Source organism: Juglans regia, chromosome 2 (genome assembly GCF_001411555.2).
Source record: "Juglans regia cultivar Chandler chromosome 2, Walnut 2.0, whole genome shotgun sequence".
Taxonomy (NCBI): Eukaryota; Viridiplantae; Streptophyta; class Magnoliopsida; order Fagales; family Juglandaceae; genus Juglans; species Juglans regia.
The window spans coordinates 23,696,588-23,724,532 of NC_049902.1; the positions used below are offsets into that span (position 1 = coordinate 23,696,588).

A 27,945-nucleotide genomic window follows, 5' to 3' on the forward strand; every position below is an offset into this window, starting at 1 on the left:
GTTAGATCTCATGGTACTGGTTGTAATTGGCGGAAGTGGCTATGGCAAGATCATGTGCCAAAGAAGATGTCGTCTTTATGTTGGCGATCACGCCAAAATGTCATTCTGGTGGATGATTCTATTCAACAACTTGGTATTTCTCTTGCCTCCAAATGTCATTGTTGTTTGTCAAATAAGGCTGAGTTTTTAGATCATGTTCTTTGTGATGGGGAGGGTCCAAGGAAGGTTTGGGATTTTTTTGCGGCTATTTTTGGTATTCATCTACCTTCTATGCGGGTTTGGCTAGGGGTTGTAAATATTTGGTGGAATCATGCTTCCTATTGCTCACAAGTTCGTTGGCTTCGTGGTATTATTCCTATACTTATTTCTTGGGCTCTTTGGAGAGCTCGGTGTGCGTCTCATATGGAGGATGTGAAATATGATTGGAGGGGAATTATTCGGACAGCCAAAGGGTTGGTCATTGATTTGTCTACGTAGATGAGGAAGTTCAAGAATTTGGGCTCACATGATAGACGGGTTTTGTGTGATCTTGATTGTCCATTGGTGCCGGTTGTTGAGCGTAGGCCTAGGCCGATTGCTTGGTCTCGGCAGGAAGCGGGTATGGTCAAGCTTAATGTGGATGAGAGTTCAATTAGGAGCCCGGGTGTATCTGGTGGTGGAGGTATTGTTCGGAATGCAAATGGTCGGATACTTGGGGGATTTGCACATTGCTATGGGCATGCTACTAACACCATTGTTGAGTGTTGTGCCTTCCTAAATGGGTTACGTCTTTGTCAACAATTGGGATTGAGGAATTTTGTGGTTGAGTCGGATTCTAGTGTTGTTATTGGTTGGTTCATCTCGGGGTCTTGTAATTATTGGTATTTATGATATTTTTGGGAAGAAGGTCAGTCTATTATTTATACCCTTAACATTCAGTTTGCTCATATATTTAGAGAAACAAATATGATGGCAGATTTTTTGGCAAAAATTGGTACTAGTGGTGGGAATTGAGATTTCTTGGGTGATGAGTGCAGGTTGGAAAGGCTTAGGGGTCTTATTAGAACGGATAGGTTGGGTATTCCGTATGTTGTACGTTAAGTTATCTTGGGGCTTTGATGGTGATTCTTTGATGTAATTATAGTAGTTCCTCCACCATAAGTGAGTATTTATTAATAAATCTCATTGATCTTAAAAAAATAATAATAACAAAAAATCAAAGATCATGATAACTGTTATTTAAAGTTTAAACCTTTAGATAATACTGATCATATTTATAGTTAGTTTAAACTCCTTTAAATTATGTACTGATTTGATATGTATCTAGGGAGATCCTTATCCTTATCCTATTATATGGTTTGAACAAACCTGTAACTCTCAATATATAAAGCACACCAATATACTAATTGGTATCGATTGAACTAGTACAAATATCACTTCTGATTATAAGGAAGTGCCTTGGATCAATAGCCAATTTGATGAATCTCCTCTGTTCTCTACAGCACGAAGAGCTTCATCTTTCTCAATTTTAGAGATGATACAGCAACCCATTTTTCACCAATACTATCTAAAACCCATTGTTTTTCATAATCCAAACGCAAGTCTCAGAATAAGGAAAAACCTACGTGAATATATTTTTATTAAAAGTGATAAAAATCTAAAGACTAGACATCAACATGCCGACAAAAACATGCATCGCTAAAAACATGTGAACGATGGCTCTCTTTTTAGCGGCCAATAGAGAGAATAAAAAAGTTAGAAACGTGTTTTTAATTATTTTAATGAACGTTGGTGCGTTGATTTCTTTACAGCCACAAATCAAATGATGTCGGCATTTCGGAGAGCAAATTAAAATATCTATTATTATTGTTAGACAGCGGAAGTTTCGTGGAAGGAAGGGAAAGATTTACCAAATATTATATTACTTTGGTTTCTCCTCTTATTTCTTCGTAACACAATTAATTTTTCGTTTATTTTTAAAAAATATCTTATTTTATTTTATTATTATAATTTTTTAAATTTTTATATAAAATAAAATAAACAATTCAATTTTTTTAAATCTTAAAATAAAAATAATATTAAAAAATATATTTTAATAATATTTTATTTAATTTTTTAATTTTAATCTCATCTCATCTCATCTCATCTCTAAAAACAAACGAACCTTATTGATCTCCATTAAACGTCTAAATTATTATGTAAAAGAGGTTGGTATTTAGTTGGAGCTAGCATCCCACTTATTTTTGCTGTAAACTCATGGCTCTTCAATCAATTTCAAGAATTTTTATATTTCAAACGATGTTGATATTTGGCGAGGGGAAAAAAATTCCAAGTAAACGACAAGAGGGAGAGTGTATGATGGGCAAATATTTCTTAGCAACATTAACTCTAGAAGAATAGAGATAAGATGAGAAAGTTGGGGTTGGAGTCGATGTCCAATACTCTGAATTCTCTCTCCCAAGAGTGTTAAGTCTTTTTTGGATTCTAACTTCTATAATTTGAGACATGCGTGTGCGATCTTATCTTTTGGAATGCGAAGACTTTTCTTTTTTATATTGATTGATTGATGAGTGTTTTGCCTCTTGTGATGCTCACCAAGTATCAAATATTTTGTCTTTAAATTACTCGTTGAGATGGTGAGCACTTTTATTCTTACAGTGCTCGTTTGGGTGGCAAATAATTTACTTTATGCGATACTTTCCATAGTATTTGACCTAAGGGTAAACACTTACTTTTTTTTTTTTTTTCCATGTTGCTTGCTGGGTTCAATGCTGAGCTTCATGCTCCTTTACGTTGTTCACGGAGATGACGAGCAATTGTTTCTTGTGGTGCTCATCAAAGTGCGAGCACTTTCTTTTTCCACGTTACTTGTCATCGTCATAGTGCTTGTCGAGGTGATAAGTATTTTGCCTCTCATGATACTCACCTTGGTAATGAACACTTTTACTTACCATAATGCTTGTTAGAGGCAAACATTTTCCCTTTTGATTATTCAATTGTCCTAGTTATAATTTTCACTTTAGTATAAGGTATTATTAAATTACTATAAACGTGCATATTATAATTTCTTAACATTAGAACATATAATTTCTTTCGATTCTAAGCCAGTGTTATTAAAAAAAGAATTAAAAAAACTTTTATTTTTTAGTTTTGATAATATGTTCTATCCCATGGTGCTAGCATGAAGAAAGATTGTTGAGGGGCTCGATCTACTCTAGGAGAAATGATATTTACAGTTATAAAATGTATAAATTACGTGCACTATTTTTAAAAAAATTAAATAAATATAGGATTCATATAAAAATATTAAATTTTTAATAATAAACATCACAATTTAAAAAAAAATGCGAAAAAGTACATCGGTTACTCTTTAGAGCATTCCTAGCAAAAGTACATTTTCTCTATAATTTGAGAAAAAGTTTAGGTATTTTGGTTAAAATCTCTACTACATCCGAATCCATATTTTAGGAAAAAAAATTTAAGAGATGAACAATGATTTTTCAATATAGGAAATCATTATTCATCTCTTAAATCATTTTTTATAAATATTTTATTATAATAAATAAAATAAATTATTTTTTCAATCATCTACATTTTCTATCATACTCACATTTGTTATAGTTTTAAATAATAATTTTAAAAATAATTTAAATAATTATGAAAATATAAAAAAAATTAATTTTAAAAATATTATTTCAAGTGAAAAAAATAATTTAAATTTTTATTTAAAATATTCACCAGAATAATAGTTTAAAATATAATAAAAAATATTGAGTGGTTAAGTTTGTAAATAAAAATGAGAGAAAAAAGTAATAAATAAATAATAAAAAAATATTATTTTAATAGAATAAAAAAATGATAAAAAACGAGATATATGAGATTTTTGACAGATGATTAAAATTTAAAAAACAAATTAAAAAATATAATTTTTAATTAAATTATAAAATTTTTTTAAGGGTCATGAGAACGATGTTACTCCTGTCGCTAAAAGTAAAGTGCTTTTTTTTTTTTAGTTTATTTTTATTAGGACAGGTTGCAAGTGGACAAATTAATCAGATGCGAAAAACGCGGGGGAAAACTCTGACAAATAATGAATGATATCATCCAGTTTTTTGTCATTACAACTTCTTGTATCCTCACATTCCCTATCCTCATCTGCCACGTAGCTCCTTGCAGACGAGCTTGTTGCGTCGTGTACGACCTTCCCGTCCCAACAGTTCACGCGTCCCGAGCTGACGTCGGCCTTGTTGACGCAACAAAGCCCGTTACCCCCACCCTCACGTTGACGCGTATCGTCCACCTTATCCGGGGATCCGACTGTTCAGAACTGCCCAAAGACAACGACGACGTTGCCGTATTATCCCCATTGAAATCATTCATGTGGTCTGCTCTTTTCTATTTCCATAAGAATCCTCATTCTTGTTGTTATTCTAATATTCTTGGTTTTTCTCCCATACATGTAACTTATTTCAATAGTTAGCTCTAAGGTCATTTTGATTACTTAAAATACAAGTGGTAATAATTGTACGCCTATGCACAATCCACATCATAATAGCATACACCACTCATTTCTAACTATTATGGAGATTTATTTTGAGTAATTTTTTATAAAACGTTCACAAATTTATCATGTCTCTGAATGTTTGTTATTTGTTAAATCTCTGATACTTTTAAATAAATCTCAAATTGATGAGTTGTCTTTTCTAATATGCATAATTTTATCACTGAAAATGATTCCATTAATGTCGTTAACATCATTATTGCCCCGTTCATAAAAAAACTCCAACTCTAAACTAGCAAACAACTATTGGACTAAGATCAATCATGGTGTTACTTTTCTTGCACATAATTTTGCAAAAATGACATATATTGATATCGCTAGATGCATTCTCACATCACAAAGACTGCCCCACCTCTTTTGTAATTGTTATACCAAGGAAGCCACCACCCACCTTACTCTTCTACTTATCTTAAATAAATAATTGTATTCATATGTATCATTTTACCCCTTAAGGTGGGGTGGCATGGGATTATGAGAGAAAAGAAAAAAAGCTCAAAGTGGAGGGGTAAATCGATATACCTTAAAAGACAAGGGGGTTGACGGCAAATTGAGTTTAAATTGTGCACAAAAATGGAAAAAGCCTGTTTATTTAAGTTCTACTTTGTCTCTTCAACCAACTCACACGTTTTCGTTACGTACCCCCCAGCTTCCATTTTCCTCTTTTCTTCTCCCTAGAGTCTGTGTCCTGAGCTGCAAAGATGGCTGAGTCGGTAGAGCTCCCGAGTCGCCTCGGCATCCTTCCCTTCCGTAACAAGGTTCTCTTGCCTGGTGCCATCATTCGGATTCGATGCACTTCACCCAGCAGGTTCCCTCCCTCTCTCTTTTTATGCTTTCAAATTTCTCCGCTGGATTTATGTTCAGCTTGAAATTTTTATTTTTTTTATTATACTTTCCGTTTGGTTGCTGAGGGAACTTCTGGAAAAACTAGATTCTCGATGATTCAAACTTTTTCTTTGTCGATTGGGAACTTGAGGAAACCGAGACCTCCAGCTGCGGCAAGCTGGGCGTAACACAACTAATCGACTTCGAAGTCAACTTCTTTTAATTTTTTGGGTTTGTTTTCTTTTCCTTTGGTTTTCTCGGAAATCAAATGGAGGTTATGGTTTTCCTTTTTCTTTTCCCTGGTGAAAAGCACTTCTCAATAGTCGATTGTTTGATTTACTGTATTTGAAACCCTGTCGTTGAGATATGCGGTAATTCTGATTTTGGTTGCTCGGCAGTGATGGGAGAAAGAAAGAAAACGTGAAACTTGAAAATTCTAATTTCAACGAGGATTTTGTGATTGGCCAAGTTTTCTTAGATTTTCTCACATTCTTTCTGCAATCAAAGTGGAGGAACATATATATGTATATATAGATATATCGCTTAATGTGAGTGTTGATATATGTAGTGTGAAATTAGTGGAGCAAGAGCTGTGGCAGCGGGAAGAGAAGGGGTTGATTGGTATTCTTCCAGTTCGTGATGCTGCCGAGACAACAACAGCAATAGGCCCCGTGCTATCTCAAGGTGATCTTTTGACCCATTGATTCTTTGAGTACATACTTGTCCGTCTGTTGCTTGATGACAAACAATTATGTTTCTTTGTTTTTTTGTTTTTATTTGTTGAATTGTTAGATGTCGGAAGTGATTCTAGTGAGAGAAGCTCGAGAGTTCACGTTGGCGCATCTGATTCTCACAGGCTTGATGTCAAGAATCAGCAGGAAAATATGCATTGGCATACCAGGTATGCTTCACTTTGGCATATATTTGTGCTGCACTGGAAATGTTTTGGTTAACTGTGATAATGCTAGGTGCTTACACAAACCAGAATGTGAACTGTGAGCTCATAGTGATTTGATATCTTATTTCTCAGGGGAGTCGCAGCTCGTGCTTTACATTTGTCAAGAGGAGTGGAGAAGCCAAGCGGTAGAGTTACATACATAGTCGTTCTTGAAGGTTTGTGCAGATTCAGTGTCCAGGAACTTAGCACCAGAGGAACGTATTACACTGCACGGATATCTCCTCTTGAAATGACAAAGGCTGGTAAGTTTTTGTTTCACAAGAGATAAAAGATAATAATATTTAGCAATCTCTTGTTTTTTAACTTTTATTTTCCTGGTTTTATTCCTATGCTTAATTTTTGGCTGTTAAATTAATGGTTAAAATCAAGTTTAACACGTAAGTAATGTGTTGTTACTTTTATTTTTCCTAGCATCCATAATAATCTTTCTAGTGTGCAAATGCAAGCGCACATGCACACACACACACACACACTTGATATTGTGTATTAATCACCAATCATTATAAAAGTTTGAACAGAAGAGGTGAATTCAACTATTTAATTAGTATAGAATGTAGTTGGAGTTTGAATTAACATTCACCACTTTGATAATATGTTAAATCATTTCAAAAACTTAATAATTGCATATGAACGCGGCCCACTAGTGTCGGCCCTAAAGCTGACTGTTGCAAACATTATGATTCTTTAGTCGTGGTTTATGGGAAGAATTTCACTTTGAGTTCATATATGGTCACAAATTAAAGGCTAGCTAGGCGTCAATAAGTTTAAACTATCTGGACACATGGCATCTATGCATATCAAGTGCACACCAACATCCTAATTCCCTCATGTGCATGCCCAAACTTTACATGGACCCTGAAACAGGAATAGGATCAGGATCAGAATTTGCAATAGACAAATATTTATAATAGAATTTGACAAGGGAGGTTCCCCCCATCTGGAATACAAGACCAATTTCGACAAACTGGGTTCTAAATGTTGGAAACCATCAGTCCCAAAAGCCTAAACTATTAGGAAGTAGGCTAGCATTGGATATCCTGACATACTGACAGATAATTGGAACAGAATTGTTCCCTTGTCACTCTAACCCAATAAGGCCTTCCCCAATCCTGTCCGTTTCTAACTCTATACTCAGAGGTCCAAACATGAAACATAGATTAGAAAAGGGGTTTTCAAATGGTTAATATACGGAATATTTCTTTACTCATGGTTTTACATGAATTTTTTTTAAGATGCTAGCTGCTAGATACGAATTACTGTCTAGGATGGGTGATTTGTGCTGTATATCCTGCCTACTTCACTTCTTGTTTAGATTCCACTGTGCAGTTTATGCTTTTATTCCCAGTCGCAAAATTTTTTAAGTTTCTGATGAGATCACTATTATTTGTCTGCTGGAATGCTGAATTCCTTTTGAATGCTGAAATCTTAACTAGAGATGGAGCAAGTGGGGCAAGATCCAGATTTCATGACATTGTCTCGTCAATTTAAAGCAGCTGCCACAGAGTTGATTTCTGTTCTTGAGCAGGTAGACTTTTGGCTAGATTCTTTTTCACATCTCTGGAAACTCTGTTGAGAGTGAAATTTGCAAATGTCTGTGAATATTTCTCTTTTGGTTGTGTTATATAATTGTATAATCCTAAAAGCATGCTCAAGGGAATCTTCTGGAAGCAGTTACTCTCCATGATAATGTTTATCCTGATTTTGTGTTTTTGGAAATTTTTAAGATATTGGTATTATCATTAGCAGCTTATGAATTGTGATGACAAATATCTCTTGTACTAAGGGCATGTTTGGTAACAAAAACAAAACACAAAATTCTCATCTCATCTCATCTCATCATTACACATTTTTCAAATTTCCATAAAAAATATAATAAACAATTCAACTTTTTCAAATCTCAATACACCTTTTTCAAATTCCAAAACAATAATAATATTAAAACATAATATTTTAAACTTAAAAAAAAAACACAAAATTCTCATCTCACCCCCCAAACCTGCCCTAAATCTGATGTTTGGGATCTTTTATATGGTATCTAGTTTTTCATGAGACTCCCTTCTTTTTATGAATTTTGCTTACTGTGTAATGAAAATATCATGAATAATGTGTGATCCTGTCATCTAGAATGAGAGAGTAATTTGTAGGAATTATTCTCATTAAATTTGTAATATAGGTACAAGGAGTATATATAGATTACAGCTGAAGAAAAAAAAGGAAAGAATAAAGTAGGAAATAATAAATTAAATGCTAACTTCTAAGGAAACGATCTCCTAGAATATTCACACATTTACAGCCCATATCTCCTAGAATACAACAGAGTTGACTAGGCAGATTTTTGGAAACTTTCCAACACTCCCCCTCAAGCTGGTTTGAAGATGTCTTCCATAGCCAGCTTGTTGATTAAGTTTTCAAACTGTTTCTTAGGCAGTCCCTTTGTAAGTATGTCTGCTACTTGCTCAGCTATAGAAATATAGGGCAAACCGATTACCCCACTATCTATTTTTTCCTTGATAAAATGCTTGTCCACCTCCATATGTTTTGTTTTGTCATGAAGAACTGAATTGTGAGCAATAGCTATTGCAGCTTTATTATCACAATACAGTTTCATTGGTAATGAACTAGTAACTTTCAACTCTTCCAGCAATCTTTTAATCCACAATGCTTCACAAATTCCAAGAGCAACAACCCTAAACTCAGCCTCTGCACTACTCCTTGCCACCACATTTTGTTTCTTGCTTCACCTTGTTACTAAATTTCCTCCAACAAATGTGCAATAGCCAGAAGTTGATCTTCTATCAGTGACACTTCCTGCCCAATCTGCATTAGTGTATATTTCAACTTGTAAACTCCCATGACCTCCAAACAATAAGCCTTTACCTGGAGTTCCCTTTAGGTACCTTAGGATTTTGTATACAACATCAAAATGTTCAGGTCCTGGTGAGTGCATAAATTGGCTTACCACACTTGTTGCAAAGGCTATATCACGCTGTGTGTGAGAGAGATACAGGAGTTTCCCTACCAATCTTTGGTATTGTTCTTTATTGATTACTTCTTCAGGTTTAACTGGTTGGAGTCTTAGGGTGCGTTTGGATGTTGAACTGAGTTGAATTGAGATAATAAAATATTGTTAGAATATTATTGTTTTTTATTATTATTATTTTGGATTTGAAAAAGTTGAATTGTTTATTATATTTTGTGTTGGGATTTGAAAAAGTTGTAATGATGAGTTGAGATGAGTTTAGGTTCCAAATGAAGCCTGAGATTCGACTCTATAGGTGTTTCTGCAGCTTTACACCCTAATAAACCTTAAACCTGTTTCTCCAAGTAAATCAAGAACATATTTTCGTTGGGAAACAAATATACCTTTCTTTGACCTTGCAAACTTCATGCCAAGAAAATATTTCAAGTTACCTAAGTCTTTGATTTCAAACACCTTAGCAAGAATCTTCTTTAATCTGCAATTTCATTGCTGTCATCCCCGGTCAGAATAATATTATCAACATAGACAATAAGTATAGCTACTTTGCCTCCACCAGTGTGTCTATAGAACATAGTGTGGTTAGCTTGATCTTGGCAGTAGCCGTGACTCTTTATCACCTTCCCAAAGCGTTCAAACCAAGCTCTAAGAGATTGCTTGAGTCCATACAAAGACTTCCTCAATCTGCACACCTTCCCCTTGCCTTCTTTGCCTTCAAATCCTGGTGGTAGATCCATAAAAACTTCATCCTCTAGGTCTCCATTTAAGAAGGCATTTTTCACATCTAATTGATACAAGGGCCAGTTGGAATGGACTGCTAGGGATAGTAACGCACGGATTGAGTTCATCTTGGCTATAGGAGCAAAAGTTTCCTTGTAGTTAATTCCATATGTTTGAGTGAACCCCTTTGCCACAGGTCTTGCTTTGTACCTCTCTACACTACCATCAACCTTGAATTTGACTATAAATACCCATTTATAGCCCACAGTCTTCTTCCCCTTTGGTAGATCACCAATTTCCTAAGTGCCATTAGCAATAAGTGCATTCATCTCTTCTTGAATAGCCAATCTTCATTCTAGGTGATCCAAGGCTTCCTAAATGGTTCTTGGAATAAACAAGTGAGAAATATTGGATGTAAAGACCTTATGAGTATCAGAGAGTCTATGATAGGATAAATGTTTGGCAATAGGATGTGTGGTGCAGGTTCTAACTCCTTTCCTAAGGGCTATAGGTAAGTCTTGATCAGCATAATTGTCTTTAAAAGGAGTAGGAGTGGAAGAGTTACCTGGTGTATTGGAAGGACCAACTTGTAGAAGTGATGATGATTGACTTTGCTCCGGATTGGAAGAAGGATTTCTATTATTCTGACGATCTCTTCTTCTAGTATAAACACGAAGTTCAGATGAGGTAATATTTGGTAGTATTTTTCCCTCTGGCTGTGAATCACTTATGCCTTGTACAGTTAGACTCGAAATTCCATTATTTTAACTAGATAAATTTTATGTTTCTTGACCTTTTAAAGGAGTATGGATGTTCATGTCAATGTCAATGTCAATGAAAACATTAGGAAAAAGATTAGAAGTTTGCCAGAACTCATCTTCAGTTTTCTCTTTCTCCCCTTGAAGATAGTTATGGCTAAAGTAAGGCTGTATTTCAAGGAAAAAGACATCCATACTGATGTGAGTTTTCTTTGTAATAAGGTTAAAACATTTGTACCCTCTCTTATTAGGAGCATATCCGAGGAAAACACATTTTTCTGCCCTAGGGTCAAGTTTGGACCGAAGATGGGTTGGTATATGAATAAAAACAGTGCACCCAAAAACTTTTAGTTGTAAATCTGATGTTATTTGACAAGAAGGGAAAAGCTCCTTTAGGCAGGCTAAATGAGTGATGTATTTTAAAACACGAGTAGGCATCCTATTAATGAGATATGAGGCAGTCAAAATAGCATCACCCCATAAATATTTAGGAACATGCGTATAAAACATTAGGGCACGTGCAACCTCTAATAAATGACAATTTTTTCTCTTCACAATACCATTTTGTTGTGGGGTGTCACGACAAGTAGATTGATGTTGAACACCTTTTGCTGACAAAAAAGTTCCTAAACATTTGTTAAAGTATTCAGTACACACACAACCATGTACGATCGTCAATAAACGTCACAAACCATTTTTTTCCAGATGCAGTAGTGATTTTTGAGGGACCCCTAACATCACTATGAATTAAATAAAAAGGTTTTGAAGCGCGATAACCTTTTGATTGATAAGTGTTCCGATGACTCTTGGATAAATGACAAGTATCACAATGAAGAGAGTTGCAATCAACAATTTTAAATAAGCTGAGAAACAGATGTTATAGATAGAGAAAGCTAGGATGTCCAAGTCTAAGATGCCAAAGCATAATTTGTTCTCGTACAGGCATTGAACTAGTACTACTAGTACTCAAACCCTGAGCTTGTTTAATGTTGAATAGGGTCTCATCAAAATAATAGAGTCCATCAATCATCAGTTGGAAACTTTCCAACATGTCATCACCGGTTGATCTATCATCAGTTGGAAACTTTCCAATGAGTGAAATAGAACTATCCAAGCACACTTGGAGAATACATCAGATATACCTAAATGGAGAAATTAACGAGACTCAGAAAAATTTGGAAGTTACAGCTAAAGAAACATAATTGGCCAGCCATTATAGTAAAATTTATTAAAGAAAGCCTTGAAATACTCCATTGTTCTTGTGCTGCCTTCAAAGCTCTGATCATATCTTCCTCTCTGTATGCACCACATTAAATAGATTTGAATCATTTTCTACCAAATATCCATGTGGTAATTCTCGAATGTTCTTTCTAGCATGCTGATTGGTATACCACCCATCTAGGCATCTCACCCAGTTGCCTAAAAGGACTGAAACATCTTTCCACAAAGCACTAGCTATCTCACAATGGAGTAAGTGATGATCGGGGGTTTTCCCACGCCCTTTATACATGCAGCACCCCATGATTACCACAAGAAGTCTCTTACTTTAGTTCACCAATGTAAGGGTTTTCCCTGGTGTAGCCATTCAAATAAAGAAAGCCGCTCTCAAGGGGACCGACCTTGTCCCTCAAGATGCACTTCCGTGGAAAGTGATACTATTGTAAAGAATCAATGTATTACAGAAGCATTCAACTTAGACCATTCCCCTCTTGTATATGGCCCAATGCACTTTGTCTAACCAGCCTTGTCTCAAGCAAGCAGAATACACCCGAGCATAGAATGTGTTTATATAGGTCCATCTCCCATCGAGGGGAACTGTATGAGAACTGTAAATTATCTACCGCCTATGAATCCTTAATCCTTAATCCGGAGAAGAAATTTTAAGATGTTGATCTCCACACCACACATCATACCATAATTTTTTCATGGATCTAACTACAACCTCATATCTGCTGTGCTGGGAAATCTTTCTCAACCTTTTTTAATATTTATTCATAGTCCAATCTCAAAAACCTCATTCACCTCATTAGAGCTCCATCTACCCCAAACACTACCATCCTTGTGTCTATCACTATTGGCAAATGAGATTTACGAGATGATTCACTGCTCTCCACAGGCTCTCTTTTGCTGGCATTGCCACCATAGCCAGTTCCTCTATAGGGTTTGGTTGAATGTAATCAACTTATACCTAAACCATCCATGGAGGCTGGGGAGCACAAGACCTTGGGCCAATTATCTTTTGGTTTCCATGGTTTTTTTCTTTGCTGGATGTTGACAGCAAAAGGAGAAGCATTGACAATGAAAAATGTAGATACTCTTGGCTGGTACGCACACGCGCGCGCTCGCACACACACACACAAATATGCATGTATTTATACTCTTGGTTGATTTATTGACTGTATGATGTATTCAATAAGATTCCTGATTTTGCTCAAGATAAATGCTAATTGTACTTAAAAAAAACTTATAAAATTTTTTTCCACTTGTCAGCTATTGATATGATGAGAATTATGAAATTTGAATTTCAAAAGAAAAATAAAAAAATTAGTCTTGTACATAAAATTTATAAGTACATGTAACACTTCTCTTATCTCAAAGTTGGAAAAAGTATCATCTTGTTATTTCCTGCATGCACATTTATGTTATTATTCTATCTGTCAATAATTCATGTCTTTATATCTGCTCATAGAAACAAAAAACAGAAGGAAGGACAAAAGTTCTTTTGGAGACAGTTCCTGTTCACAAATTGGCTGATATCTTTGTTGCCAGCTTTGAGATAAGTTTTGAAGAGCAACTATCCATGTTGGATTCAGTTGATCTGAAAGTAAGGCTTTCAAAAGCTACTGAATTAGTTGATAGGCATTTACAGGTACTCTCACTCATTTGTGGTTGACATCTTGTGCCATTGCATCCTGGTCATTTTGATGCTTCCTTCAGCTTTTTTTAGTCACGATAATGGTTACTTGTACAGTCAATACGTGTGGCAGAGAAGATTACACAGAAGGTCGAGGGACAGTTATCGAAATCACAGAAAGAATTCCTTTTGCGTCAGCAGGTTAGCTCTCATGAAATTATGGTTTTAGTTTTTTTTTCAAATGCATACATGGGAGTGGAAAGAATAGATATGAAAATCTACAAGGTTGTGCCCCCCACACTCCCTCGTTTTGTGCCAACATTTCTTAATGGAAGTTACCTCACAGTGCCCATCCCCATAACGGTTGCAGGATAATTTTATTTCGACTTTATTTTTTAGTAAATTTGGGTTGTTTGAAGCAGGGTCTACATCGGGTATTGGTGTAGAGACATCAGTAATGAAATGTCATTCGCCTCATGTAACACAGGATAGACGGATAGTCGGTACTACACTCTTGGTCCTCGCAGAGTTGAAGGAAAATGGTATACTGCCAAGGTCTGAAGGAGATGTAGGAACCCCAGAGGTAAAGGGACTTGCTATCACCCCAGAATCTCCAATGAAGACCATGATACCATTGGAGCAAACCAATGGAGTTTTTGGAAAACCAAAGGGTTTGGAGTTGGTGTCTCATGTAGATGAATGCCTAGAGTCGGGAGTGCATTTAGATATTGTGTCTGGGGATAACGTTGCTCCCTTGGTGTCTCTTCCACTAATAGCGGACTGGATTTTGCCTAAAGTTAACGAGATTCAACAGTTTGTGGGCATTTCACATGGAGGATGTGAAGACCAATTCAATGAACTAATCATTACGATTGAGGCAAGCCACACTTGAAACCAAAAGTTTCAAGAAAAGCAGGGAGTTACAACGTCTTTCTTGGGCAATTAACTACGACGCTAAGGGTGGTAGCTCAACTAGAGGGAAGTCTAAAGGGAGGACATTGTGAAGACGAGAATCAAGGGTTTGGGGTTGGGTGTTTGGGTAGAGTTTTAGGTCTACGAGAAACAAGGGTTGGGGACTGGTCTGGTGTATTTTGGGTTGTTTATTTCACGGGCTTTTTGGGTCATTAGGGGCTTTTTGGATCATTTTGGATAATGTGTTTTCTTGTATACATTTTGTGTACTTGGTTTCTCCTTTGATATATAATATTTTTTTACTTATAAAAAAAAAAATATGGGTGAAGGTTTTCCCCATATAGAAGTTTTAGGAAAAATATATAGTCTTAAGAGTTCCCATATCTCTTAAGGCACACATCCAATTATCAGATACATGTATCAAACTTACTTTTCAGCATTTGCCTTACTTGCTAAGAATATAGTTAAATACTAAAATAATCCCTATAGGTTACTCCTGGGACAGATTGGTTCCTATATTCTAGTTTTGAACTTTTTGCTCCCTATGCTTTTAATTTTGATCATTTTAGTCCCTCCCTTGGTACATTTTAAAATGCCATGTCAGCACCAATGATTGGTGCCATGTGTAAAAATGAAAAAAAATAAAAATTAATAATATCATTTAAAAATATTAGAAAAAATAAAAAAGGCTTGGGACTTTCCATCTAGGTGGGATAGTGTAGGTTATGCCCAGGCACTACTTAGGCCGCACAACCAAGATGTTGCCTAGGTGTGATCTAGGTGTGGTGCACGCTTAAGTGGGCTGAGGCAATGCTTGAGGATTGCCCATTTTTTTATATTTTTTTTCTAATTTTTTGTTTTCTAAATGATATTAATTTAAGTTTAGTATTTAACTCTTGAAAAAAAATAAAAGAAATGGACTTTGAAAGATGAATGCTGACAGTTAGAGGTGTAATTTGTCCAGCCCGATCGATCTTGGGAGGAGAATTTTGGACCGGAGCGATTCTTTCGGTCCACCAAAAGACCGGACTGTACCACTTTGGTTCTGTTTGGTCAGTCTTATTGGTGTATTTTGGTCCGGGCTACTTTTCCCCCTTTTTTGTTCAAGTTTTTGACAAAAAATTGTATAAAATGATAAAAAAAAAGTAATTAAGTGAGAGATTTACCCTAAGTTTTCTTACTATGTATATACTTAACTACTAAGTTTTTAATTAAGTGTAATAAATTAATAATGTTAATAGCATGTGTATCATCAATAATTAATAGTTAATAGCCTCTCTTAAAATTCATAACATTTAATATTTTATATAATCTAAGCATAAACAATTAGGTTAGAAGAAAATTATATAATTACTTGCTTTCAATTTATATAACTACAAGTCCGGTCCGGACCAATTGAAACCGGTCAGTCTGGTTGGTTTTTCCGTCCGGACGAAATTCTTACATGCCTACTTAAAGTCAGTATTGTTCCATTTTTCATAGGTATGCGTGACACATGTATCTGATAGTTGATTACCCGTGGACCTTCTTTTTCTCGATTGATCGAGCAAAACTAAAAATCTGTGTGATATTGAGATTTCTGATAAAGGATGTTTTCAAGTAGAGCGGGAAGGCTTAGTTAAAAGGAAAGTAAATGCACTTTCATGAGGTCCCAGGCCAAGAGCCATTTGTTGACAGTTTAGTGGTGCCCTGTACCTTAATCAGAAAGCTTGAATGAACTTTCTCTTGACGAAAGATTGCAATCAAGACCTCTGATACTTACAAAGGACACAAGAGAAGAGTAACTTAAACTTATCCCCTTCAGTATGTTGCAACCTCGCATTTTTGGCGTATTTTATTTTATCATTGTTGTTATTAACATTTCTATTTTGTATTTGTTTATCTTTAGTTCTGCAGTAGAAAATATTTATATTGTTACTTTTCTTTATCTGCCCTAATTATTCCTCTATCTTGGCTACTTCATCTGAAACATATTCCAGATGAGAGCTATAAAAGAGGAGCTTGGTGATAATGATGATGATGAGGATGATGTGGCTGCCTTGGAGAGAAAGATGCAAAGTGCAGGAATGCCTTCAAATATCTGGAAGCATGCACAGAGGGAGCTAAGGTATGATCTATGAAGAAATGTGTATAAAGAGGACTTCGTCTTCTGACAAGGGACCAAATAACGTTACAGTGTGGCAATAAAAGTGTAGATTCTTTTCAGGCCATGCATATTAGTTGAGCTTTGACTAGTCTTTGGGTGTGTTTGCTTGAGAGAAATTTTGAGAATTTTTTTGAGATGTATTGCTTATTGGATTTTGTGCAAGTAGATAGGAAAATTTAAATATATAATTATTTTTTTTGAAATATGTTTTGTCTTGGGGTTTGTAAGAGGGGATGGGTAACGTTGAAAAGTTGTTTGGCTAAATTTTTTTGGGGTAGTTTTTGTTTTGGTTTTGTAGAAATTATTTTGGTTTGTGTATTTTACTTCACTGAAATCTAGGCAAATGGTTGGATTAAAAGTTGAATAGAACAGGTTTTTGAGATTGGAAGATGTTTGGATTGGAGTTGATTTTTTTTTTTGAAGAATTTTGAAAAAAAAAAGCTAACCAAACATGGCCTTTCATTGTGCATATCGTAATTCAGCACAACTCTCTTTTGAACATCATTAATTGTATACTTTCATCATCTAGGATATTGTAATCAGTCAATTCTGGGGAGACATTAGGCCTTTATAGAGTTATCTTGTGGCAGGATTGTGATGCTCCTCTAGAGCCAAGCTATCATAAATAGCTTTCATAGGTACTTTCTCCTTTTTCTTGTCATTAAGGAGCTCTCCTCCTTTTTATTTATTATCTTGTTGCTTTGTAAATCTTCAAGTGACATCAAGAGGAGAAAATGAAAGGGTAGGCCTAAACACTGACTGGTCATGTTAACTTATGGCTATTTCTAATTGTTGAACTGATGGTGTAGACCATTGGAAATGTCCTCCCAGACTGAACCAATAGGGCCATGATGAAGATGAGATGAACAAATTGCATCGCCACAAATTGCTGCTGGTAATAATATGGTGGATAGGATGCTTTGGACAGGGAGTAGGAAGTTTACTGTACGATCTTTGTACATGGCTTTGTCAAGTCAAAATCATACTTTATTCCCCTGGAAGTGTATTTGGAAAAGTGAGGTGCCACCAAAGATTGCTTTCTTTGGTTGGACTGCATCTCTAGGGAAAACTTGAGTTTGGATAATTTGAGGAAGCAGGGTCTTGTCATAATGGATTGGTGTTATATGCGTAAGAAGAATGGGGAGTCAGTGGATCACCTTTTACTTCATTGTGAGTTGGCAAGGATGTTATGGGTGGAGATATTTAATAGAATGGGTATTGCATGGGTGATGCCAAGCGGGTGGTTGATTTATTTGCTTGTTGGCAAGGGTGTAAGACCAATTCACTTATTGCGGATGTATGGAGAATGATTCCTCTATGCATCATGTGGTCTCTTTGGGTTGAAAGGAATGGTCGAAGTTTTCAAGATAAGGAGCGTTCTCAAGATGAGCTTAGAAGTTTCTTCTTCCATACTTTATTTCTTTGGACCTCATCTTGTGTTTCTAATGGAGCTTGCTTAAATGATTTTCTTGTATCACTTTCTAGCTCCTAATATTGTAATTAGGTGTATGCTGTTTGTATACCTTCTATGTACTCGGGCTATGCCTTTTTACTAATTTCAATAAATTGTTATTTTACTTATAAAAAAATTGCTGCTGGTCAATTGTCGGTCCGTTAGTTGGTTTGGGTAGGGTTTTGGTTTTATCTTGGCCTGTTTGGGCCCATTGTTAGCTGTTGCTAGTACCCTCATTGACCCTATGTATCATTGATCTTCAACTTTAAATTATGAGAGGGGCAAACATACCTTGATGGTTGAACCTGGTGGTTGTCTACCTTGATTCAGTGGGAGGCGGGGGAGTCAGCTTGGAGCATGCAAAGTAGTGGATTCACCATCTCGATGAGTGGTGGCAACACTACGAGGTGCTTTTGAACTGCTGGATCTTGGATTGGGGAATTCACAGATTGACATTGAGCTAGAGATGTGAGTGGCACCCTTCACATATTGGTGATGTTTCACAAGCTCAATCACCATAGATTGGGGCCTTGACAGGTTTTGAAAGTGAGCGATGAGAATTAGTAAGAGAGATTGAAATGCCATGAAGGTGAGAGATAGCTGTTTCAGGAGCCAGATGTTGTGGAAGGCTGTGAGGGCACCATGCCAATGTGACTTTGTAGGATAAGTTTAGTTGGTGGTTCGTCATAAGGACGGAGGGAGGGAGGGTTTGGATCTGATAGTGAGCTTGGCACAAAAGAAGAAGTTGGAAGGTGGTCTCTGTTTGTTCGAAATGAGAAGAGAAAGACTAAGAAGGGTACTTCTTGTAAGGTGCTGGTTGGGTCAGAATTCGTCAAAATTTTGACGAATGAATCAACAGCTTTGGTGTTTTGGCTTGCATAACTAATGTTGACCTGCAATTGTTGGTAACTGACTGATTTTGGCTGGTATCCTGTTGGGTCAGATATTTGGAGTCTAGCTCGTCCCTATGAAAGAGAGAAATTTCCAACAACACACTACTTAGTTCTTTATTAAGTTCCACTTACTATGCAAGCATCATACTGAACAATTTACTAGTCTATATTGGTTGAGAACCTATATTTGTCAGCTACCCCAAGATGTAATGAAAATAATTTTAGTTAATGGTTATGTTTAAATTTACATTGTTCACATCTGTTTCTCACTCAAGAAAGATTTGCCTACTTTCCTTGGGATGGTTTGGGAAGCTTGATGTACTAATTGAATTTTTGTAAGGGATCTTAAGTTTTTGAAATATCATAAGATACCATATCTAAAGGACCTGCTATGATTAGCTCTGCTTAATTCCTGATGTTTTTTTAATTTTGTCTCTATATTCACATACCGTCTCTTCTTTGATAAGTGACACAGTTCTCATATTTCAACTTATAGAAACTAAGGCCATGTGTGGTTTCCAATTTTTTTTTTTTTTAATTTTTTCAAAGAACAAATCAATTTTAATCCAACATCTTTTAGACACCAAAAAAAGATTTCTATTTCTCAAAAAACAATTTCATCTAATCATTGGCGTAGGTTTTTCAAGAAGAAAAAAAAAGAAACACAGAAACCATTACAATTTCCCAAAAAATGAAAAAAAAACTTACAAAAATTTCATCCAAACAACTTCTCAAATCTACCTACCCATTTTCACAAACCCCAATTCAAAACGCATAATTGTTTTTCCCAAATTACTCTTTCCTAACTTTGACAAAACCCAATAAAAAACAGCTCAAAATTTTCACTCATTAAGCATGCCCGTAAGTGTCAGAAGTGTCAAGACTTTTAATTTTTTCTCCATTTCTTTTTTAAATTCAGGCGGCTTAAAAAGATGCAACCTCAGCAACCTGGGTATAATAGTTCACGTGTTTACTTGGAGCTTCTAGCCGATCTGCCCTGGCAAAAGGCCAGTGAAGAACATGAGTTGGATCTGAAAGCTGCAAAAGAACATCTTGATAGCGACCATTATGGTTTAGTCAAGGTCAAACAAAGGATTATTGAATATCTAGCTGTTCGCAAGGTTAACAATCATCTAAGTCTTGTTGTCATGAGTGTTTTAAGGCTTGAAGTTCTGCTTGAATTTGATGGTTATATGGAATGATTGTTTTGGGGGGTGGTTGCAGCTTAAACCAGATGCAAGAGGTCCAGTATTGTGCTTTGTTGGCCCACCAGGTGTTGGGAAAACATCTTTGGCTTTATCTATTGCTGCTGCTTTGGGCAGAAAGTTTATACGCATATCCCTTGGTGGTGTTAAGGACGAGGCTGATATTAGAGGGCATAGGAGAACATACATTGGTAGCATGCCTGGGCGTCTGATTGATGGCTTAAAGGTAATTTTCTTAAGTCGAATAATATCCTGGACTTCTTGCTACTTATTTTATGCTTAATCATATGCCTGCAATGGTTTGAGGAAATTTAATTGTCTGTTTATAGATTATAAGTGGGCCTACAGCATCGAGAAAATTTACATAAAAATAAAGAAATCCACCAAAATAAAAGAAGAAGAAAAACTGCAGTGAGTCAACATCTTCAAATTAGGACTAGGTTCATCCTCCCAGCCTTTAGAAAGATATAATGCAGATGGTTTAGATTGAAGAATGCCCAGATTTTATTATTTGGCAATGTAGGATTGTGCAAATTATACAAGCAGCTGATTGTTATGGAAGTACTGATAAATGTGTAGCACATTCACCCTCGGAAAACTCTAGAACTACTTTTTTTTTGATAAGTAAGAGATAAATATTATATATATGAATGAAATAGGCATAGCCCATGTACACAGGAAGTATACTGAAGAACACCTAAATACATTCTACATGCGATAAATTAAAGACAAGAAATCATGGACATTGCCCCCCTGCAATACAATAGCGGAAAGCCAAGACAATAAAGTGTGGAAGAAAAAATTCTTCAATTCAGCCAATGTGCGTTCCTTATCTTCAAAGCAGCGCGCATTCCTTTCCATCCAAATACACCACATGATGCACAACGGAATCATCTTCCACACCGCTACCACTTGATGACAGTCTTGCATCTTCCTCCAACAACCCAATAGATCCACCACTGGGCCCTGAATGGGTAAATGAGCTTTGTTCTCTCCAGTTAGTGATCTTCATACTCAACCTTGTTCATTCACTGTAATTGTTGTTAGCTCTGATTTATACATTGATCGTCAAGTCTTAGTTTTTTTCCTCTTTCAGTTTAGAGGTTGTAAATGCCTACTGTAAATATCATGTCTAGTCATACAGGCAATAGAATATGTGTAGCCATGAAGGTATCCTTACTTCTTTATTTCTATTCGTACAACCATGGAGGAAAGTTGTTGCACCCTTATTTACATGTCAAGGATTGACAGGGCCCAGAGGGGCTTACAACTCGGTCGAAGAAACTTTTCTTCAGAAACTGCTGAGGAATGATATTGGTTGTTCGGATTTGTATCATCTACAGATAGATTGTTCAGTTTTTCAATATTTGGAATTATACAGCTTAGAGAATTACATCCATGTGCCACATGAAAACCTGGTTTAGTTTGGCATTGGAGCTGTTCTATATGAACAAGTTACCCGGATTTGACAGTTTAATGAGGATAAGTAGATCCTGTCTTTGGACCATGTATAGTTCTGGGCATCTAGCAGAGTGATGATTTACTATTCAGTTTTGTTTTTTCCTTCTTTTATTTAATAATCTCAATTTAATGAGATTGACTTAGACAGAAATTTTTCTTATTCTTTTTTTGTTTTAGAGAGTAGCAGTTTGTAATCCGGTCATGCTGCTGGATGAGATTGACAAAACAGGTTCTGATGTGCGTGGGGATCCGGCTTCAGCTCTACTGGAGGTTCTTGATCCAGAACAGAACAATGCATTTAATGATCAGTATCCTATTTTCTGTGGCTCTTTTCTTATGAGTAGCTAGCTGTGTATATTTTTATTTGAATCTGACCTATTATCAGGTCACTGAGAAAACGTAATCTTGCTTTTACATTTTTTCAGTGATCTGATAATATGTCAGATTGAAAAAAAAATGTAATCTTGCTTTCCAACCCTTGAATATGTCTTACAAATATTGTGTGATCTCCACTTGCGACTTTGGTGACTAAATTTTTAAGGATCTGTTGGTAAAAACCTAAAACGGCACTTTTTCCCGATCTTTTTAGTAGTTTTCAACTGCCATTATGATTTTTGACAATTGTTTTTTGCTTGATATTGCCTTGCTACTAATCTCAATACAGGGTATCATGTTATAAAACTGCTAAAAAAGTTAGAACTCATGAGACAATTAAAATGTTAGATATAGTGTACAACAAAATTAACCATGTAAATTTTACAGACATTAAAAAGAAAAAACTATGTAAATTCTACAGTGATGCATCATATAGACTATAGATGTGCTGAAAGCATTGCCACGCTATAAAGCCTTATTGTTGTACAGCATTTACAATTCCTTAACTGAATGTCCATAGCTATTTGAATGTTCCATTTGACCTTTCAAAGGTGGTTTTTGTGGCAACTGCAAATAGGCTGCAGCCTATACCTCCACCACTCTTAGACAGGATGGAAGTCATTGAGTTGCCTGGATATACACCTGAAGAAAAGCTTAAAATAGCCATGCGACATTTAATTCCCAGAGTTCTGGAGCAGCATGGGTTGAGTTCTGAGTTACTTCAAATTCCAGAGGTAATTAACTCATTATATAGTTATCGAGTAACATGGAGGTTAAAAATTTTACTCCCATTATTATCACATCTTATTTCAAAATGAAAAGGCAGCATGCTTTATTATTTTATAAGATCATATTGTATGCCATTATCATCTTTTACAGTCTCGGTTTGGTTCTTTAAACTTCCCTACTGTATATGTTATCAATAGCATTCTATTGTTGTAGGCTATGGTGAAACATGTCATTCAGCGGTACACCAGAGAGGCTGGTGTCAGGAATCTCGAAAGGAGCTTGGCTGCCTTAGCTCGTGCAGCGGCAGTGAGAGTTGCAGAGCAGGAGCAAGCTGTCCCGCTAAGCAAAGATGTGCACCGGCTTGCTTCGCCACTGCTGGAAAACCGACTTGCTGATGGAGGTGAAGTGGAAATGGAGGTCATTCCAATGGCTGTAAATAATCATGAGATATCAAGTGCATTTAGGATTGCTTCACCCTTGGTTGTGGATGAGGCTATGCTGGAAAAAGTACTGGGGGTAATGATCTTATCATTGTTTCATTTTTTTTTTGTTCCTTTCTTTTTCCATCATTAAAATACTTCATGTTTGGGTTAAGTTAGATTTTTGTAGAACTCATAATTAGTCAGTCAATTTGTATCACATTCAAACTGGATCGTGCACTGTTGGACTGGTCTGAACTGTGTGGATGGGTATTCTAAGTCCTTATTGCTGCAACTTCACTTTGAAGTTGTTCTTGATGATGATGAGTCTTTGCAGCAGGCTCAATTTGAAGATCATTAAACTTAGATGGCTGCTTAGGTAACCTTCTTTTGGATATAAAAAAATTTTAATCTGTATTTTGCAACGTTTAATAAATTATAAGAAGGCTTATGTTTGGAGGAAAACATTTATTGAAGGACAGGAAATGCATTGTGGGCATATAGGTGGTTCATCTTTGTCCCTGTGGCCTGTAGAATGTGTTTGGTGTCTAAAAACCATTATTAGCTGGTGTGGTATATAATTTATCTCAACACAGGATTGAAGAAAAATCCTTGTAGCTAAAAATATATGTTAGAGCATTATTTTTCTCTGCTGCTCTGGGTCATATCATGCCCTATTCTGTTGATATAGGCATGGGCGCATCATGTTTAATGCAGTCCAGAAGCTATAAACTACTTTTGGATTTTCTTGATTTCTAAGTAGCATTTGGGTTTGTTTGTACTGTAATGCAGCCTCCAAGGTTTGATGATAGAGAAGCAGCAGAGAGGGTTGCAACTCCTGGGGTATCTGTTGGGCTTGTTTGGACTGCGTTTGGTGGAGAGGTCCAGTTTGTAGAGGCTACAGCTACGGTGGGAAAGGGAGAATTACATCTCACTGGGCAACTCGGTGATGTTATCAAAGAATCAGCACAAATAGCACTAACATGGGTAATCTATTCTTCTGACTTGCATTGTAAATTATTTAGTTCCTAACCAGCCATCAGTCTTGTTGTTCTTCCTTGCGTGTGCTCTTAAACTATTTTGATTGATTATTTATATATATCCGATGTTCCAATTAATTATAATAACCAAAGTATCTGTTTTGATAAGCTATGATAACCGATGTAAATATAATATATATATATATATATGTAAATATAACCGTATAATAGTTGAGTTTTTGAAGAATCCAAATTGATACTTTCAAGATCAATTGCATCTAGTGTAAATTTCTCAAATAACATCTCTAACTGATTTTGCAGAAGTTTTCCTTCTCTTTATCATCATAAAAATATTATATTTCAGATTATTGTCATTTTGTTTTGAGAGATGAGCTAAAACTATTACCCCTTCATTTTTTTGTTTAATTTACCACTGGCAATTTCCACTGAACAGCTTATTTCCTGAAGCTTCGGGGGTTCCACATGTATGGCTGTTTCACTGAACTTAGTGACTGCTTAGATATATTTTGGCATCCTGCCATTTTTCCTATCTCACAATTGTGTACGCTTCATATGTGAAATTTATTACCTAGAGATAACTGATGACTACTAATGAACAGATGTAATCCCCCCTTCCCCTTGCCCACAACCAGAAAAAGGAAGGGGAAAAAAAAAAAAAAAAGCCCTGCTCAACCCCTTCTCTTGCTGTGAACCGAATATAGTGTTAAACAGTAGCATGTGTCCATGTGCACTGTATTCTCTGATTGCGGATTGTACTTATGAAATTCTGTCTGACTGATAAGCAACCTGTTTCCTACTCATTCAAATGTTTGTTTGAAATTATGGACATTAGAACTTTTCCTCATTTTTCTTAGGTAAGAGCTAGGGCGACCGATCTTAAATTAGCAGCTTCTGAAGGAATCAGTCTCTTGGAGGGCCGGGATGTTCATATACATTTTCCTGCTGGGGCTGTCCCTAAAGATGGACCTTCAGCAGGTGTGACTTTGGTAACAGCACTGGTTTCACTATTCAGTCAGAAAAGAATGAGAGCAGATACGGCAATGACTGGAGAGATGACTTTAAGGGGTCTTGTCCTACCTGTTGGAGGTGTCAAGGATAAGGTATTTGTTACTCCATGCCTTTCATATCTTATTATTCTCATTTCCAAAGGGGGAAACTCGAATAATATCCTGGACTTTATTACTTGTTGTTGGACCTTTTCTTTTTTCATTTTATATAATCCACACAATCGAACGGCACGTAATGGTGTCTCAGTCAAATTACTTGTGTCAGGTCTGTTTCTTCTGCAAGGTTTTTTAACCAGCATCCACCCAAGCAGTTGGGAAGATGTAAAGTTTTTGATAAGTAGGGAAGATGTAAATTCATTAGGTTTTCTTTTAGTCATAAGATAACTCAGTGGTTTGAATTTCTTTTCATAACAATCGGAGATTATGTGTAAAATGCAAAAATTGTTTTGACTTTCAGAGTTCCTTGAAATGAGACGCATGAAGTTTAATCAATGTGAAATAGCTTGTAGACATCTAATGAATACATGTTCGTTCATTCTATGCATACATCACCTTATGCCATGTGCATGTCTGACACGTGCTCATTGTGAAAGCATGCTTTGGGGGACTGCACAGGTGACCGTTGATCATTCAAAGCTTATTGTTGTACACCATGTGTGAAAATGAACTTTAGAAACTCATGTATACAAACATACATATATACATATGTACCTATATATACACACACATCTATCTCTATCCATATGAGATGATGTCATTTGTCATAAACTTGAATTAAGCCTTTTTTCCCCCTTCCCGATGGAATTAGATCTCTTGCCTATGGAACTTAACTGCAAAAAATGTAGAGACATACATCCCTATAGACGTATGTACACGCATAGAAATATATAGGTGTTTGTGTTTGTAGTCAATGAGTTGAAACAAATCTTTGTATAACCGAAGTTCATTTTTCTAATTACTTATTTGAATATACACCGCAGATTTTGGCAGCACACCGTTGTGGTGTCAAGAGAGTTATCCTGCCAGAGAGAAATTTGAAAGACTTGGTTGAAGTACCAACTGAAGTTCTTGCCAATATGGAGGTAATCTTGTTTTCATTTTGGCCAGTTGTCATCTTCAAGTTTTACTGCATGTGTGAATCAAAACACACGTCATTGTGGGAATGCATTATCCAGTTTTAATTATTTGGTCCTTAACTTGAGAAATAGCGTATGAGTGCATGCAAGAAGGATATTACATTTATATAAACTTTTGAAAGGCAATAAATTATGCTCCAAAACTTGCATGCATTAATCATAATTTGTGGTATCCAATTAAGTCTTTGTTTTTGTTGTATGAAACGTATGAATGAGTAATGCCTGTATTCCACTTTTTGCAGATACTACTTGCTAAGCAAATGGAAGATGTGTTGGAGCAGGCTTTTGAAGGTGGGTGCCCTTGGAGACAACACTCAAAGTTATGACAGGACCCTCAAGGCATGTTAAGGAAACAAAATCGCTGGTGATGAAATTTCTGTGCTGTGGCCACTTCTTTCGGCCCACAAGATTCCCTCCCGTTCAGCATGCAGCTGCCTTTGGTAATTGGGGACCGGAAAATTAACTCGACTACATCAGACTCTAGCAGAAGGGAATTCTAACTTGATGTGGAGAGACTCAATGATCGGTGTTTCTTTCGGGGCTTTGGATGGAATTCTTCCAATGTACTACTATCTCCTCTCAAATAGTTAATCTCTGATTATTGTGGGTGAGCATCTGCCTCCTTTCTATTTTAACACTGTTTCCCGCTGTAATCATAAATTAATCGATTCCTTACTGTGTATAAATAGCTTTTATTTAAGCAAGAGAGTACTTGCTATCCGATTCATTTGTTCCAATTAAAAGATTTCATATTTTCTCTTCATTCTGGAGGGATCTGCAACTGTTTCCACGTTGTGATCTAGCCTTTTGTGTTAGCTTTCGCTGCAGGCTGGGTGGTAGACAAATATAATTTGCATCCAAGTATACTATACTTTTTTTCGTAAAAAAATGGGCCATGGGCAGAAATGGGAAGCCAAGCTATGAGGAACATTGAAATTAAAGCTGTTTATGGAGGCAGCAGGCCCTGTATGAGGGGTTCTTAAAGGAGCATCAGGACCTAAGATGGCTGCTCAGTTTCAGAGGGATTGAGGAGCCTCAAATGCAGTGAACGCTAGTAGACATATACTGTTATCTGGTCACAGAAATGTGTCTAAAATTTGGTTAGTTTGATTTTATGAAACATCATTGAAATGGATTGGAACTAAGCTATTCTAAAAAATAGAGTTGACTTGGTTCTGTTAGATAGGTTTTATGATTTCGAATAGCCGCCATGGTGAAATTGGTAGACAGGCTGCTCTTAGAAAGCACTGCTAGAGCATCTCTGTTCGAGTCCTAGTGGCGGCATGGCATCTTATAAAAGAGTAGAGTCCTAATATGAATTTGAATACCAACTTCCATTTCTATAATTGGGAGATTATTCTCTTTATATATCTGGCCTATACTTAAAAGCGCCTATAACATCTACAGTAATGAACAGTGACTTTAGTGGATTCAACAGCGTCGTCTTTTTCTGTCGTTCATTTCCTTCCTATCTTATTTCATTTCAGTCACATTTTCTTTTTACGGTTCAATCACATTTTCTTTCTTCGGCTCTTTCTTCAGCTCAACAACGTAGGTATATTTCTTCTTCTTCTTCTTC

At 36.1% G+C, this 27,945-nt stretch overlaps 1 protein-coding gene across 3 annotated transcripts; it reads left to right on the plus strand.

The window, feature by feature from the left end:
- The first annotated feature begins 5,128 nt into the window (after positions 1 to 5,128).
- Positions 5,129 to 27,778, plus strand: LOC109004820 (lon protease homolog 2, peroxisomal-like). 3 transcript variants are annotated; one of them, XR_004798370.1, is made up of 18 exons: positions 5,136 to 5,345; positions 5,931 to 6,046; positions 6,155 to 6,263; positions 6,393 to 6,562; positions 7,754 to 7,845; positions 13,465 to 13,644; positions 13,747 to 13,830; positions 16,521 to 16,648; positions 19,953 to 20,154; positions 20,258 to 20,464; positions 21,877 to 22,007; positions 22,595 to 22,808; positions 23,017 to 23,319; positions 24,015 to 24,209; positions 25,078 to 25,323; positions 26,211 to 26,312; positions 26,609 to 26,973; positions 27,183 to 27,778. XR_004798370.1 is itself a non-coding variant. In XM_035685606.1 (17 exons), the coding sequence occupies exons 1-17, from the start codon at positions 5,239 to 5,241 to the stop codon at positions 26,690 to 26,692; spliced, it is 2,670 nt and encodes an 889-aa protein (XP_035541499.1). In that variant the 5' UTR covers positions 5,129 to 5,238; the 3' UTR covers positions 26,693 to 27,129. The 3 variants fall into 3 exon arrangements, 1 of the variants encoding a protein (XP_035541499.1); XR_004798371.1 differs by having other exon boundaries at positions 27,195 to 27,778; XM_035685606.1 differs by lacking the exon at positions 27,183 to 27,778 and having other exon boundaries at positions 5,129 to 5,345; positions 26,609 to 27,129.
- Positions 27,779 to 27,945: the final 167 nt, after the last annotated feature.

Bases quoted from the DNA above. Each gene is read 5' to 3' on its own strand.
- LOC109004820 (XM_035685606.1), top strand. From the start codon at position 5,239: ATGGCTGAGTCGGTAGAGCTCCCGAGTCGCCTCGGCATCCTTCCCTTC. The intron at 7,846-13,464 runs GTAGACTTTTGG...ATCTGCTCATAG, and splicing joins TGATTTCTGTTCTTGAGCAG to AAACAAAAAACAGAAGGAAG. The intron at 22,008-22,594 runs GTATCCTATTTT...GAATGTCCATAG, and splicing joins AACAATGCATTTAATGATCA to CTATTTGAATGTTCCATTTG.